Source organism: Panthera tigris, chromosome X (assembly GCF_018350195.1).
Source record: "Panthera tigris isolate Pti1 chromosome X, P.tigris_Pti1_mat1.1, whole genome shotgun sequence".
Taxonomy (NCBI): Eukaryota; Metazoa; Chordata; class Mammalia; order Carnivora; family Felidae; genus Panthera; species Panthera tigris.
In genome coordinates, this window is record NC_056677.1 from 13,275,515 (window position 1) to 13,291,290 (window position 15,776).

General features: G+C 42.1%; 1 protein-coding gene across 5 annotated transcripts in view; it reads left to right on the top strand.

Moving 5' to 3' along the window:
- The window catches only part of REPS2 (RALBP1 associated Eps domain containing 2), a 211,506-nt gene that overhangs the window by 87,512 nt on the left and 108,218 nt on the right, over window positions 1-15,776 (top strand). For all 5 annotated transcript variants that reach the window (XR_006213346.1, XM_042973696.1, XM_042973697.1 and 2 more), the window contains exon 6: window positions 11,310-11,448. Coding sequence is in view for 4 of the 5 variants with exons in the window: in XM_042973696.1 (XP_042829630.1) it covers window positions 11,310-11,448 (139 nt within the window). In the remaining variant the exon portion in view is untranslated. The remainder of the gene's footprint in view (window positions 1-11,309; window positions 11,449-15,776) is intronic.

Genomic DNA, 15,776 nt, shown 5'->3' on the forward strand with positions numbered 1-15,776 from the left:
TGTTTGACCACGTGACTTGTTTTGAATTAGCCTTCCATGGGCATGTTTAGTGGAACCTAAGTCCCATCTGTAATTCTAACAGCAAAGGTATTTGGATAATGTACTTTTACCTAGCCAGTGTCTGCAGTGCATAGCTTTGCTAAGAGGAGATGGTGTGGGCATTGAGTGAGCCAGTCCACCGTGTATACAGCCCACCGAGGAGACACAGTCCAAGACCCGGAAGAAAGAAGGCCAGTGTGGCCAGAGCCTGGAGTGGGAGGGAGATGAGGCTGGTGGGTAGGCGGAGCCCTGTGAGCCATGCCACTATCTTTTAGGTGGGGAGCTGAAGGTTCAGAAATTAAGTGGCCCACGTCTCATGGTGAGTAAGTGACCATCCCAGATTTGAGCCCAAGTCTTTCTTCCTCCAGAATCTGCACTCTTTTTGCACCTCCAATCTGTAGCCTCATTGTCTAAAGCAGTCCTTGAATTGAGCCCTAGATCTTGGGACATCTGTTTCCCATCTGACCTCAGACTGCCTTGAGTATTAAGGGAGGACATAGTGGAGGAGGTAGGTGTCCTTGACCTAACTGGATTGGGCCTAACTGGACCTAACAAGGATTGGGCTGGGCACGTTAATGCACTGGTACTGAAGTCCGCAGCCTTGTCAAAGTGTCCTCTTACTGCTGATTTTTCACTTTCTCCTGGCCTTCTCCAGAGAGCAAAATCCCAAGGAAAAATGGCCTTCTGGAACAGCAGATCTTGGCTCCTGATGGAAGAATTGGAGACCGTGATTATTCATAAGCATTTCTTAGGTTAATCAAAAATAGTGTTACTGCCACATACTAAAATCACAGTGAAATAAATGATTGAATACCTGTATTGTATGGCTATCTACAGGATTCTTTCCTGATGTGAAAACATGCCAGATGCTTATAGGCATGTCAGAAATAAGACGGTGCTCTCTCTGTATAATTAATAGCTTATGGGCCAAAATCTACAACTAAACTAGATAATGGGAGGGACATGTAAGTATAGGATATTCATATCCCATGCTCAGATCCTCAGTCTGCAGAATTGCTGCATTGATTTTTGGCATTGCAGTGAGCATGTTCCTTTATTTTATTTTTTTCCTCATGGTGAGTATACTCTTTAATTCCCATCACCTATTTCACCCACACCTATACCCACCTTCTCTCTGGTAACCATCAGTTAGTTCTCTATAGTTAAGACTCTGTTTCTTGGTTTGTCTTTATTTTTGTTTTCCTTTGCTTGTTTGTTTTGTTTCTTAAATTCCACATGTGAGCATGCCTGGGTGGCTCTGTTGGTCAAGTGTACAACTCTTGGTTTTAGCTCAGGTCATGATCTCACAGTTCATGGGTTCAAGACCTGCATCGGGCTCTACACTGTGTGGAGCCTGCTTGGGATTCTCTCTGTCCCTCCCCCGCTTGCACTCTCTTAAAATAAATAAACGTTAAAAAAAATCTAGAAATTCCACATATGAGTGAAATTACATGGTATTTGTTTTTCTCTGACTTAATTTGTTTTGCATTATACTCTTTAGCTCTATCCATGTTGTTGTAGATGGCAAGATTTCATTCCTTTAAAAAAACTTTTTTTACGTTTATTCATTTTTGAGAGAGTGCAAGCAGGAGAGGGGCAGAGAGAGAGGAAGACAGAGAATCTGAAGCAGGCTCCAGGCTCTCAGCTGTCAGCACAGAGCCCAATGCAGGGCTTGAACCCACGAACCATGAGATCATGACCTGAGCTGAAGTTGGATGCTTAACTGACTGAGCCGCACAGGTGCCCCTCATTCCTTTTTATGGCTGAGCAATATTCCATTGTTTGCATACACACATATGTACACACACACACACACACACACACACACACACACACACACCACATCTTTTCCCATTCACGTATCGATGGACACTCAGGCTGCTTTGATAATTTGGCTATTATTGGTAACACTGCGATAAACATAGGGATGCATGTATCATTTTGAATTAGTGTTTTTGTATTTTGGGGGGTAAATACCCAGTAGTGTGATTTCTTGGTTGTAGGGTAGTTCTATTTTTAATTTTTTTGAGGAACCTCCATACTGTTTTCCACAGTGACTGTGCTAGTTTGCATTCTCACCAACAGTGCAGGAGGGTTCCTTTTTTCTCCACATCCTCTCCAACTCTTGTTTTTTGTCTTCTTGATTTTAGTCATTCTGACAGGTGTGAGGTGATATCTCATTGTGGTTTTGATTTGTATTTCCCAGATGATGAGTGATGTTGAACATCTTATCATGTGTCTGTTGGCCATCTGGATGTCTTCTTTGGAGAAATGTCTTTTCTATTCATGTCTTCTGCCCATTTTTTTTTTTAATTTTTTTTTTTCAACGTTTTTTATTTATTTTTGGCACAGAGAGAGACAGAGCATGAACGGGGGAGGGGCAGAGAGAGAGGGAGACACAGAATCGGAAACAGGCTCCAGGCTCTGAGCCATCAGCCCAGAGCCTGACGCGGGGCTCGAACTCACGGACCGCGAGATCGTGACCTGGCTGAAGTCGGACGCTTAGCCGACTGCGCCACCCAGGCGCCCCTTCTGCCCATTTTTTAATTGAGTTATTTGTTCTTTGGGTTTTGAGTTGTAGAAGTTCTTTATATATTTTGAACATTAACCCCTCATTGAATATATCATTTGCAAATATTTTCTCCCATTCTGTAGGTTGCCTTTTGGTTTTGTTGATGGTTTCCTTTGCTGTGCAGAAACTTTTTATTTTGATGTAGTCATGGTAGTTTACTTTTGCTTTTATTTCCCTTGCCTCAGGAGACCTGTCTAGAAAAATACTACTGTGGCTGCTGTCAGAGAAGTTACTGCCTGTGTTCTGTTCTAGGATTTTTGTGGTTTCAGGTCTCACGTTTTAAGTCTTGAATCCATTTTGAGTTTGTTTTTGTGTATGGTGAAAGAAAATGGTTGAGTTTCATTCTTTTGCATGTAGCTGTCCGGTTTTTTCAACACCATTTGTTGAGGAGACTGTCTTTTTCCCATTGTATATTCATTCCTCCTTTGTAAAAGACTAATTGACCATCTAATTACGGGTTTATTTCTGGATTTTCTATTCTATTCCATTGATCATTTGTCTATGTTTATGTTATTACCATACTGTTTTACTTATTCCTGCTTTGTAATATAACTTGAAGTCTGGAATTATGATACCTCCAGTTTTCTTTTTCGAGATTGCTTTGACTAGTCAGGGTCTTTGTGGCTCCATACAAATTTTAGGATTGTTTTTTTGTAGCTCTGCAGAAAATGCTGTTGGCATTTCGATAGGGATTGCATTAAATCTGTAGGTTGCTTTGGGTAGTATAGACATTTTAGCAGTATTTGTTCTTCCCATGAGCATGGAATATTTTTCCATTTCTTTGCATCATCTTGAATTTCTTTTGTCAGTGTTTTATAGTTTTCAGAGTAGTGAGGTTGATTTTTAAAATGTTTATTATTTTTGAGAGAGAGTGAGTGAGTACTAGTGGGGGAGGGGCAGAGAGAGAGGGAGATAGGATCTGAAGCAGGCTCCACACTGACAGCAGGGAGCCCGATGTGGGGCTTGAACTCATGAACTGTGAGAGCTTGACCTGAACTGAGGTTGGATGCTCAACCGACCGAGCCACCCAGTGCCCCCCATAAGGGTGTTTCTTAAAAGGAAATGGTATGTTGTTACAGGATAGATGGATAAGACAGGGAGAGCCATAAGGCTTGCTGATTAAGAAAGAGTACAGACAACTTTGCTCATGTTCTGGCTTTACCATTTTAATATATATGTGTGATCTTGGTAAGTCACTTCCCTTCCCTAATCCTCAGTTTCCTGTTCTGCAATATGGAAATAACAGAATCCACTTCACAGGGTTTTGTGAAGATGAAAACAGGTCACATGTATTGGATGCTTATAATGCCTGGCACCTAATTAGCAAAGCACTATGTCTATGGTGATTACTTTTAAAATTTAGTTTATCTTAATAAGCAGCAACTCTGTGTTGCTCATTAGATTCAGATTCCTACACTTTAGCAATCAACCTCCTAAGCTGTTGAAATTAGATCCCTGAGCGAGTTTTGCATCTTTATGGATTTATTTCCATGAAGAAACTGATAAGGTTAAATTGCTCTGTTAGGATTTAATTTTAACTAACGTCTCTATAGGCAGAACCAGAAGTTATTTATTGCAACTTCCTGTGAATCTATAACTATCTCAAAAGAAAAAGAAAAAAAAGAGAATTTTTTTCCTTCTCATTTCATAGGTCAGGGAGAGGGCCCAGCCTTTACACTGTTAGGTGACATTATTTGGTAAATGCATATAAAGTTCGGCTCTCATCATCATAGGAGAGAGAGCTCAGGTTAACCTTTCTGTCTCTGGATTGGAATTGACCATTTGTCCAGTTACTTGTTCACTCATTGAATAGACATTTATTGAGCATAGGTACTTTTCTAGGTGCTGGCGATATAGCAGTGATCAGAATAGACCAATTTTCCCACTCTCATCGACCTTTTATTATAGTGAGAGCGGGGTGGGAGACAGAATATAAATAGGATTGTAGGGTATCATACAGGGGAACCGGTTGAATGTTCGAAACAAAATTGTTGAGTTCCATCTCCTTTACTTTGTGCCTCATTTAATAGTTTTCCCACAGCTTTACCCTACCTCTCTCTTCTTTTTACTCTGTACATCTTCCCTGGGAGCCTCCTTCAAACCCACAAAAGATAAATTCCTATTAACCAGACATAGAAAGATGGCTGCATCCACACTCTTGCTGTCCCTATAGGTCATCTACGGGGACAAGTTATAAAGTTGTGTGGGCTCAGAATTGTCTCCTGTCTTTAGGTGGTCAGATTACAAAACAAAGCCTCATCCTTCCATCGTCAGTGCAGGAATGGCTGTGCCACTGAGACGGGGCAGGCCTGCCTTTTCTCTGGGCCTTGCTTGAAGGATAGTTCAACTAACAGCTGCTATGCAAATATGCCCCACATTTTAATGATTTCAGTGCGTTGGTGTATTTCTCACTCCTCTAACAGATTGGTAGGCAGCTTTCTTCCCCATGGTGATTCAGGCAGCAGTGCTCCTTCTGTCCTTTCGCTGTGCCATCCCCCATGCAGCGACCCTTGTGGACTAGCATAGAGTGCCACAGGGTGCTAACTGTATGTGGAAATGGCGCAGGTCACTGGTGCTCACATTGCATTGGCTAGAAGTCAGTCACGTGGCTGCAGCTCACTGCAGGGGGTGTGGTAGAACATGTCATTGTGGGGTGGGCAACCACAGCCACTCACTGATACTTCTGTACCAGGCCTCGTGTGGTGTAAATGATCCCACCTATCAGCGTGGCTGTCATTTGCCTCTCTGACTCTTCTTTTGCCTCAGCCCCGTGGCTGATCAGTGGCCGTGATCTTTCCTTAGGCAGATCAGTATTCACTCGGGCTATCGTCTGGTCTCACCAGCCTGTTAGCCATTGTTTCTCATTAGGGGTGATTGAGTGATTGAGTCTTCTCACATCTTTGCTCATGAAATCGTGTTTTGATCAGTGGTTGCACTATGGGTGAGGTGTTCTCACATATTCACTGTGGGCTTTGTATGAGCTTTTGCTACTCCAGATGGTTTGTTTACCGAGGTACCAGAAGGACACTGGCATGAGATCATTGCATCCTCAGGTGAAAAATGGCTGGACTCTTGGGCAGCACTTACAGGATGCCTCCAGGGTGAGATTATATTCTAAACAGAAATGTTATGTGGTTGAAACAATATACACGCCCTTTGTAAATTCTCCCTGTAATGCCTCCTTGCAATTCATGTTATTCAACTGTGCTTGATTTTTAAGATACTTCAGGGGTAAATGTCACCTTTTGGGATTTTATTAATAGTATTACTTTTTAATGAGTCTTTTGAAGTCTCTTTCATTATAAACAGCCTGTTTTCCCCGGAGATAATAACTTGTAGTGCCAAATATTTGCATTTCACTTGAAACGAAACTAAGAGTTTGAATATTTTAAATACAAGCAAATCTAATTCTCCTGTGTCTAGAGAAACTGCATAATGGACCATATGTATGTGGCTTAAGCAGACAGATGTGGAAGGTTTCTCTCTCCTTTTATTTTTTCTTAAAAACGCTGGCAGAGCTCAAAATTGGCACCAACTCGCAAATATCTCCACCCAGCCAACAGAACCGCTGGAGTTGAACTGGGAGAGGCCTCCTAGGGTGCGTGCATGAGTGGAGCTTTGCCTGGTTCTGGCTTCTGCTTGGGAGCCCGAGGCTCCGTAGCTTATCACACCCCCATTTCTCCGTGCCTCCAGCCTTTGCAGTTCGACATTCTCTCTTCGGTGGCTGACTTCTCAGACCTTTGTCAAGTTGTGCCCATTGTTTCACTTGACTTGTGGGTTCGTTTGGAGATGTTGCGTGCAGATATCTGGGTCCTGCAGCAAGATGGCCCTCGAGCCGCTGACAGAGGGGTCCTTAGCTGCCATCTCACTGCTGGAGTGGGCCTTCCTCTGGTCATGGCCGTATGGCTTTTTCCTCCCTGACTCCTCTCATCCTCTCCCTAACTCTGGCTCATCTTGACCTCTGGCCAGGGTTGCTCATGTGGCCTTAACTTGTCTTCCTGCCTTTAGTGTTTCCCCTTCCATTCTCCTCACTGAAGTGATCTTTCTGTAACTGACACCTGATTATTTCATTGCCCTGTTTAATACTTACCTGTGGCTTCCTATTGCCTTCTAGATACAGTCTGTACCTCTCAACCTGGGCCTTCATGATCTGGGCCTTGCTTGCTGTCTGGAGCACCTTGAGGCAACTCCACTAACATCCGCTTTGTACCAGCAATCTTTTCTCTCTACATGTAGCCCACTGAGCTAATTTCAGAAGATGGCCATCTTCTCTCACTTTTTGGAGTTTTGACAAATGCTATTCCTTTTGTTTGTCTTGCCCTGCTTGTTCTATGGCCTGGCTTCTCAAACTTGAGTGTGCTTCATATCATCTAGAGGGCTTGTTACACCACAGATTCCTGGGTCCCACTCTGGAACTTTATGATTCACCAGATGTAGGGTAGAGCCCAAGGTTCTCTGTTTCTAGTAAGTCCTCAGGTGATGTTGATGTGGGTGGTCTGGAGACTGTACTTTGAGTAGAAAAGTTCTAGACTACCCTTCACTGTTTTTGAGATTGCCTGTTTGTCTTTCTCCCTGGTTAAACTCTAGCCTTCCTTGAAAAAAAAGAATCTGTTGGCCCAACAGGGTAGCCAGAATCTCTAGTGTCTGAAATATACTTAATGATCAGCAGGTATCTGTTGAATGAATGAATGAGTAGATCACCTCCTGCAGCAAAGTTCAAATCATTTTGCTTCTTGTAGATCAGCTTTCTTTTAGACTGTTTCAGCCTAAGAATATGTGGAATGTCATCTACCCCTTCCGTATACCTTCACCTGTCCCTGAAGCACTCACTTAATGGATATGGAACGTGAGAACTCCCCGTAGAGATCAGAGACCATGGACGAACTACAGGAAGATAGACATGGACTTCTTTTGATAGATCTGAAACTTTAAGTATGAAATAGACTCCTAGGTTTTCTTTCATTAAGCACAGCACAGAGTAGTATTTCTGCACCTCTTTTAATATAAGACATAGACCTGAACTTACTAGAGTGCATCAGTCAGTGGATCTCACACTGCTCTTTGGTATCTGTGATGTACCTGCTAATGACTGTACATAGAATAAAGGAGTACATGATACGGTTGTGGTCCTCCAGGTTGAAACCCGAGTGATGATATTCAAGAGCACTTGAAGTGTTCACACTGTGTGGCACTTACAAGAATTCATATTTTTAAAGATGGCTAATTACTTGGTTTATTAAATCAGTTAAAACCATGCAGTGGGAAGCAAGGGGAAAGAGAATGGGGGTAGGTGAACACATTTAGTGCAAGCCAGGAGGAGGGCCACACTGTGTTCTGCACGGGTTATACAGTGTTCATATGCCCTCTCTCTTTGTTGTGAGGCCTTCTTGGTTTGAGGGAGCAGGAACTCTCCTTGCCCGCTTAAGTCTTCTTGAACTGGAGGAGGATTGGAGTTCTCACGAATCTAAGAAATGAGAGACAGGGAGTGGCCCACTGGTCCTGAGGAGTGGGAGTTCTTGGTTATTTGTGCTTGTTTTGCCATTAACAGGACTTGCCCTAGTCTCCTTGAGTTTTCTTCACTATCCGCTTATCTTTTGGCTGCCAACTGCCATCCTCACCTCCTTTTCTTTTTCGTACTTCTCTACCTCACGGGTTCTGCTTCTGCTGGTTCTGGCTGTCACTGTGCCTCATGGCCTCTCTGTATCTGCTCAGGGTCTGCTTTCTGTGCTTGTTGATCTTCATATTTCTTATCCACACCCCCAGTAATGAGCATATGGCTGAAGTTTTCCTTGCTGGAGTAGAGCTTTCTATGCAACAGCATCCCAGAGGCCAGAAACTGTGTGCCCACCCCTGCTTCCTTGGACTCAGTTGGGCAAGAGCAGGTGTGAGCTGGGTGTCATGGTGCACACATAACCGCCAGGCCCGCCTTTGTGTCAGAGCTGGGGGATGGGCAGTGCCGTCTGCAGTAGCTGTGGGCCTGGCAGGTACATTGGCGGGCCCTTGGGGGCACTGGGACTTGAGTAATAGGCTCAGAGGCTGGGGATAATAGGCTGAGATCAGAGAAAGGATGGGCTGGGAAGAAGGTACACATCTGACCTACGAAGAGTGAGCAGATGCCTGCTGAGAGTGAGCAAGGAGGAGGAGGAATTGTAAGGACCCCGAAGGCTGCGTGGAGGAGGTACATTTTTTAAATTAGGCAACAAGTCGTCTCTGTATGCTTTTGAGCAGAGGAATCATCACTTCTCCTGTCTGTTCCTGCTTCCTGCTTCCTGCTTCCTGCTGGCAGAATAGACTTGACACCTGCTAAGAGGCTACTGATGCCAGTCAGGAGTGAGATAATGTGGGAGAGGAAATAGAGTGAGCAGGTGGTCCTGGGATTGGAGAAAGAACAAACGTGGGCTCACATAACAACAACTGGATATGGCAGCTTCAGTTCCAGGCGGAAAGGAGTGTATGGTAGGGAAATAGTAGCTTCTGTGTCAGAATCAAGGAATGCAGCGGCCAACACCCAGCACAGAGATTTCTGTGCCTTCCTTTGCAGGGTGGCAGTGGGTAGAGCTCTCCAACCGTGTCCTGCCGGGTTCGTGAACCATCTCTGTCCGCTTAATTGTTCACTCGTAAACATCTGGTCTTGTGTCCGGTCCGTGCCCAGCTTTTTAGATAGATAGCTTTACTCCAGCTGTTTCTTTCAGTGCTACCCAGAAGGGCAGCGTTCCCGGGAGCTCTACACATTATAATTTGGCCAGGAACCCAATCCGTTGCATGCCGACGCCCTCTACCTTGGGTTTTGCCCCTGGAACCTGGTCATATGGGCATGTTCAGAAAGTGCTAGTGTGGAGCACTTGAATTTGGTGGGAGTGTTTTGGAAAATTGTGTGGTCCCCTGGGTGCTTAGACTGAATTGTGGCCTTTCTTGCTTTATTTATATTATTACCAGGATGTTAGGGGTTTCTGAAAACAATTTGGAAGCAGCCCAATTTAGAAAAGTCCTGATATGGAGTAGGCTGATTTTGAACAATAGATAAAGTGGAGGGCAGTTACTTGCTGACTGCAGTAATGCATTGATGCTGATGGAAAATAATGAAGGATATGCGTTCATCCCTTGAGTTCTTTGAGTCTTCATTCCTTCATCTGGCAAAAGGATAATAATACCTGCTATGTCTACCTTTCAAAGGTTTTGAGATGCTCAGATGAGATAGGTGTGTATAGTCCTTGGTAAATTCGAAAGCATTCTATGAATTTAAGGTATTAACTAATGATCAGTGGCTTCGGGGGGCATTTAAAAATGGTTTGATTTACATTTAGTGGAAATTCACCTGTTAAATGAAAACTTTAAAGATGACATCTCAAGGTTATATCACAGCTCAACATTTTATAATCTCATTTCCTCTCTGAGAGGCCCCAGAGGAGAGGAGAGCTGGGTGTCCCTGGGAAGAATTACTTGCTGGGGTGGGGGTGTGTGTGTTGGGGTGGGAGGAAGGGTGCAGAGATGGTTGGATGTCTTTTCTAGGGATAGTGAGTAGAATGCTCTCCTGATGATTAATTTCTTGATAGTGTGTTCAGAAGCAGGCGGCTTTATTAGCAGTAATATCTCTTCTTTCCTAGTCTGCTTTTGTCCTTAAGGCTCACGTTGCTCGTGTTCACCTCTTGGTTCCATGGAGGTGGCCCTTGGCAAGTAGCTCCTTAGCCTTAGGGTGGGTGGGAAGGATGGAACCACTTGTGCTTCTTTCCTCATTGCCTCTTACAGTCTTGTGTTCTCCTGAACTACTTTTCCGGTTGTCGGTATCCTTAAATCCTCAAATTTGCCTTGCGTGCCCCCTAGTGGCAGGTCGGATGCACCCCTGGTTGTGTCATCCTGTTTGCTGTGGTCAGGAGCGGTTGTTCTCTACCTAGTTCCGTTTCGGAGCATTATTCCCAGTTCACAAATGTAGAGCGAGAGGTTCTGTGATCCTCACTTGCCACTCGAGTAGGACCTGCGGAGGTGGCATTGGAATTGGACCTTTGGATTCCCAGATTTATACAGCGGGAATGCCTCAGAAAAAAGATGACGTGGTTATAGCTTTTGTAGATTTTTAAAAATGGCTTAAAAGGAATCTAGATTATTTTGCTGTCTACTCAGCTAATCTGAAAGGGTAAAAATGTGGTGAATATTTGAAGGTAAGAATGATCATCCTTTTGGGGCACCTGGGTGGCTCGTCGGTGAAGCGTCAGACTTCATTCGGCTCAGGTCATGATCTCACAGCTCGTGGGTTCGAGCCCCACATCGGGCTCTGTGCTGACAGCTCAGAGCCTGGAGCCTGCTTCAGATCCTGTGTCTCCCTCTCTCTCTGCCCCTCCCCCACTCACACTCTGTGTCTCGCTGTCAAAAAATAAATAAAACATTAAAAAAAATTAAAAAGAAAAGAATGATCATCCTTTTTACTCTCTCTTCATCACATTGGAAAAACTTTTGTCCCTCACCAAGTACTCAGTATTTCATGCTCAGTCCTGTTAACAACTTTGAGGTGTACAAAGAAATGTATAAAGCATGCTGTCTGCCCCTCAGAAGTTTATGTTCTCATTATGTCCTAGTTACAAGGTGTTTATTCTCTTGAGGAAAAAATAAGTATAATGTGTAACTTTTACTGACGTTTAATATTTCTACTTCATCTCGCTAAAGACAAATTCTCTGAACATTTGCATATTTATTTTTTATAAAGTCCTTTTCCGTGGAGAGAGAACCGCAGGATAACAACAGTAATTACCCAGATGAACCCTGGAGGATAACAGAAGAACAGCGCGAGTACTATGTCAATCAGTTCCGATCCCTTCAGCCTGACCCGAGCTCCTTCATTTCAGGTAATGGAGTCTGATGGGTGAAGACCTGGGTCCCAGATCATTGTCTCACACACCTAACAGTACACATCTTGAGAAAGAGTCCACACAAAACGAATGTGACAGCCTTTTGTGATTCCAGTTTGTTTTCCTCTAAGATTGAATTTCTTATCAACTATAAGCCATGCAGAAAAATACTTGGCAATGACATTTAGAAAGTTACATTTCTGTTTCGAAGAGGTTAAATGGAATTTGGGGGAACCTGGTCTAGACCTGTGCCTTATTAGCTGGGGCACTTCTTGAAATGATAGACTGTGGCACCAAGGTGACACCTTTAATTGCTTCTTCATATTAGAGCCAAGATGTAGCATGGCCTTCTAAAGAGTTAGCATCACAAGTCTCTTTATGTCATGTACGCTTTAGAAGTCCAAATTCATGCTTGTTTCCTTTGGCTCAAGTCTTTTTCCTCGGGATTTTCTGAGAAAAATTAAAATACAGGAGGAAAATTGGCCAGCAGTTTTATGTCCACATGCCTGTTCTTCTGGGTTGTCTTCAAAATATGTATTCCCATTGATTTCTCCTGTAAAATTCAAATTGAGACAAATTGGTTTAATTCCTGTGTGCCTATGTTTTACTGGGCTGAAGACTAAACAAACAGTGAAATAGTAGAGCCTGGAAGAAAAATTCATAAAACTTTTTTTTATAGTTCAATTTTGAAGAATAACAGTATGCCCTCCCTAATTGTAACCTGACATACTGAATGTGGACTAAGACTAATTTTCTCTCGAGAAATAAGGTGTGTAATTGAAATATACTTGTACAAATTCAGACATCATTTCTGATTGGTTGGTAAAAGCTTTATTGAAAGCACAATATTGTAGATAGAGCAAATTAATGTTGACAACATGACTTAAAAAAAAAATAAGCAGAAACCCACATTGACCATTTGCTGACCTTACCCGCTGCTTAAGTGACTTTCTTCACAATGTATGCGAATAATTAGACAAATACAGATGGTAGCTCTTAGGAGTGTTTTTATTTTCTTTTAACCTTTTTATTTTGCAGAATTTCAAGTACAGATACAGCTAGGGTGGCTAGTATAATGAATCCCTATGTACCTCTTACACAGCACCAGTGATTTTGTTTTGTCTATATATACTCTGTCAGCGCAGATGAGTTTGAAGCCATTACCAGATCCTTTCATTTGAAAATGTTTCAGGATGTATCTTGAATGATAAGAAAGACCTCTTTTAAAAACATAACTGCAATTCATGGGCACACATTAAAAAAAATGCAAAACATGTTTCCTTAATGTCCCCAAGTCTCTGTTTCCCTGGTTGTCTCACCAAGTGCCTTAAAAATGGTTGAATTTGTTCAAGGTCAGAGGGGTTCATATATTGCAGCTAGGTGATGCCTCTTTTAAAAATCAACTTTATTGAGATTAGCATACCATAAAATTCACTCCTGTAAAGTGTACAGTTCGGTGGTTTTAGTGTTTACAGAATATATTCACAATCTAAATTTAGAACGCTTTCATTACCTCCCAACAAACCACCTGCTTATTAGCAATTATTCCCCACTCCTTCTCTCCCTCCCAGCCCTCCATAATGACTAAACTACTTTTTCTCTCTATAGTTTTGCCTATTTTGGGCTTTTCCTATAAATGAAATCATATAATGTGTGGTCTTTTGTGTGTGACTTCTTTCACTTAGCATAATATTTTTAAGGTTTATCCAGGTTGTACTGTGTGCTAGAACTTCATTGAACTTCACTGCTGTTTATGGCTGAATAATTTCCACTGTGTAGATATACTACATTTTATTTATTCATCAGTTGACGGGCATTTGATTTGGGTTGTTTCCACTTCTTGGCGATTAAGAATAATGCTGCTGTGAACATTTGTGTGCACTTTTTTGGTGTGTGGATGTATGTTTTGATTTCTCTTAAATGTATAGCCTGGGGTGGAATTGCTGGACCATATGGTAACTCTGTGTTTAATCATCGGAAGACCAGTCAGACTGTGTTGCACGGTGCCTGCATCGTTTTGCGTTGCCACCAGCAGCATGTGAGGGTTCCGGTTACTCCACATCCTCACCGACACTTATTGTTTGTCTTTTGATTACAGCCATCCTAGTCATGCCAGATGGGCTGAGACTCCAAGAGGGAGGGCCTCAGGCCCCTTGCCATGAGGGTCTCTTGGCTTTGGGCGAGAAAGAGTTCAGGAGCGGGCTGTTTAGAGAAAGAGACACAAATTTATTAAGTATAGAAGTAAGAAAGGAGCTACTTCACAGACAAAATAGCTGTCTCTTCTCTCAGGTGAGGAAGAGGACCCCCCCTGCCTTTGCATCTAAGAAAGTGTTTTATGTGTTTTTAAATTAGTTGACTATATAAGAAGGGGCTTACTCTTTAGCTTTGGGTTTATCATTTACACTGAGTGGTTAGTTTTTCCATTGTCTTACGGTTGTGAAATTACCCACAGGGAGCAATTTTAGGAATGTCTGGCCTTTGTGGCTTTTACTGCCAGAGGGAGTAGGGTCTTATGGTCTCCCAGGAGTCAGATCTTGTGACTCTCTTTATTACCTGCTGACTTTTAGGTTAAGGGTCAGCCTAAAACCACAATGGCTTTGCTTTGGTCAACTTGTCTTCCTCCCTCCTGTCTCACTAGTGGATGTGAAGTAGTATCTCTTTGTGGTTATGATTAGTATTTCCCAGATGAATAGTGACATTGAACATCTTTTCATGTTCTTATTGGCCCTTTGTAGATCTTGTTTGGGGGAAATGTCTATTCACATCCTTTGCCATTTTAAATAAATACTGAATGGTAGGAGTTCCTCTGTATAGGTATACCTCGGAAATATTGAGGGTTTGGTTCCAGACCACTGCTGTAAAGTGGATATTGCAATAAAGCAAGTCAAATAAATTTTTTGGTTTCCCAGTGCATATAAAAGTTATATTTACGCTATACTGTAGTCTGTTAAGTGTGCAATAGCATGTTATCTAAAAAAAACCCAATATACATATTTTAATTAAAAATAATTTATTGCTGTAATATGCTAACCATCTTGTGAGCTTTCTGTGAGTTGTAATCACTGATCACGGATCACCGTAACAAATATAATAATGCAAAAATTTGAAATATTGCAAGAATTACCAAAATGTGATAGAGACCCGAAGCGAGCAAAGGCTTTTGGAAAAATGGTACCAATAGGCTTGCTCAACACAAGGATGCCACAAACCTTCAATTTGTAAAAAATGCAGTATTTGCCAAGTGCAGTAAAATGAAGCATAATAAAATGGGGTATGCCTGTATTCTCGATACATTTTCCTTATCAGACTTGATTTGGAAATATTTTTTCCCAATCAATGGCTTGGCTTTTTATTTTCCTAGTGGTGTCTTTTGAAGCACATACGTTTTTAATTCTGTTGATATCCAGCTTATCTATTTTTTGTTGTTGTTGATTGTGCTTTTGGTGCCATAACTAAGAGATTGTTGCCTAATCCAAGGTCATGAAAATTTATATTTCTTCTAAGAAGGTGTATTGTTAGAATTTTATCTCATATTAGAGAGTTTATATATCTCTGTTACATTAGAGTTTTACCTCTTATCTTTAGGTCTTTGATCCATTTTGAGTTAGTTTTTGTGTTTTTGTGTATGATATGAGGTAGGTATTCAAATTTCAATTCAATTCAGATTCTTTTGCATGTTGATATCCAGTTGTCCCGGCACCATTTTTTTTTGGGGGGGGGGAGATTCTTTCCATGATTTAATTATTTTAGCATCCTAGTCAAAATTTAGTTTACCATGAATGTGAGGGTTTGTTTCTGGATGTTAATTTTTTTTCCACTGATTTCCACTGTCTAGTCTAAAGCCAATACCACACTGTCTTGAGTATTGTAGTAGGTTTGGAAATTAGGAAGTGGGAGTTCTCCAACTTTGTTCTTTCCAGTTTTAATTGTTAAAAAAATGCTTTTTAATGTTTATTTTTGAGAGAGAGAGAGAGAGAGAGAGTGCAAGCAGGGGAGGGGCAGAGAGAGAGGGAGACACAGAATCTGAAACAGGCTCCAGGCTCTGAGCTGTCAGCACAGAGCCCGCCACGGGGCTCCAACTCAGGAGCCACGAGATCATGACCTGAGCTGAAGTTGGATGCTTAACCAACTGAGCCACCCAGACGCCCCCAGTTTTAATTGTTTTGATTTCAGTTTTTAGGGATTGTGCTTTTTGAAATTTAGTTTTATACTTATATAAAATTTTTACACAGTTCTGAATTTGAATCTACAAAAATGATGAACAAAGTCTAGCTTCTGTTCCTATCCCCTCTCTTCCTTTCTTGCTCCCTTTTTAATGGTTTATC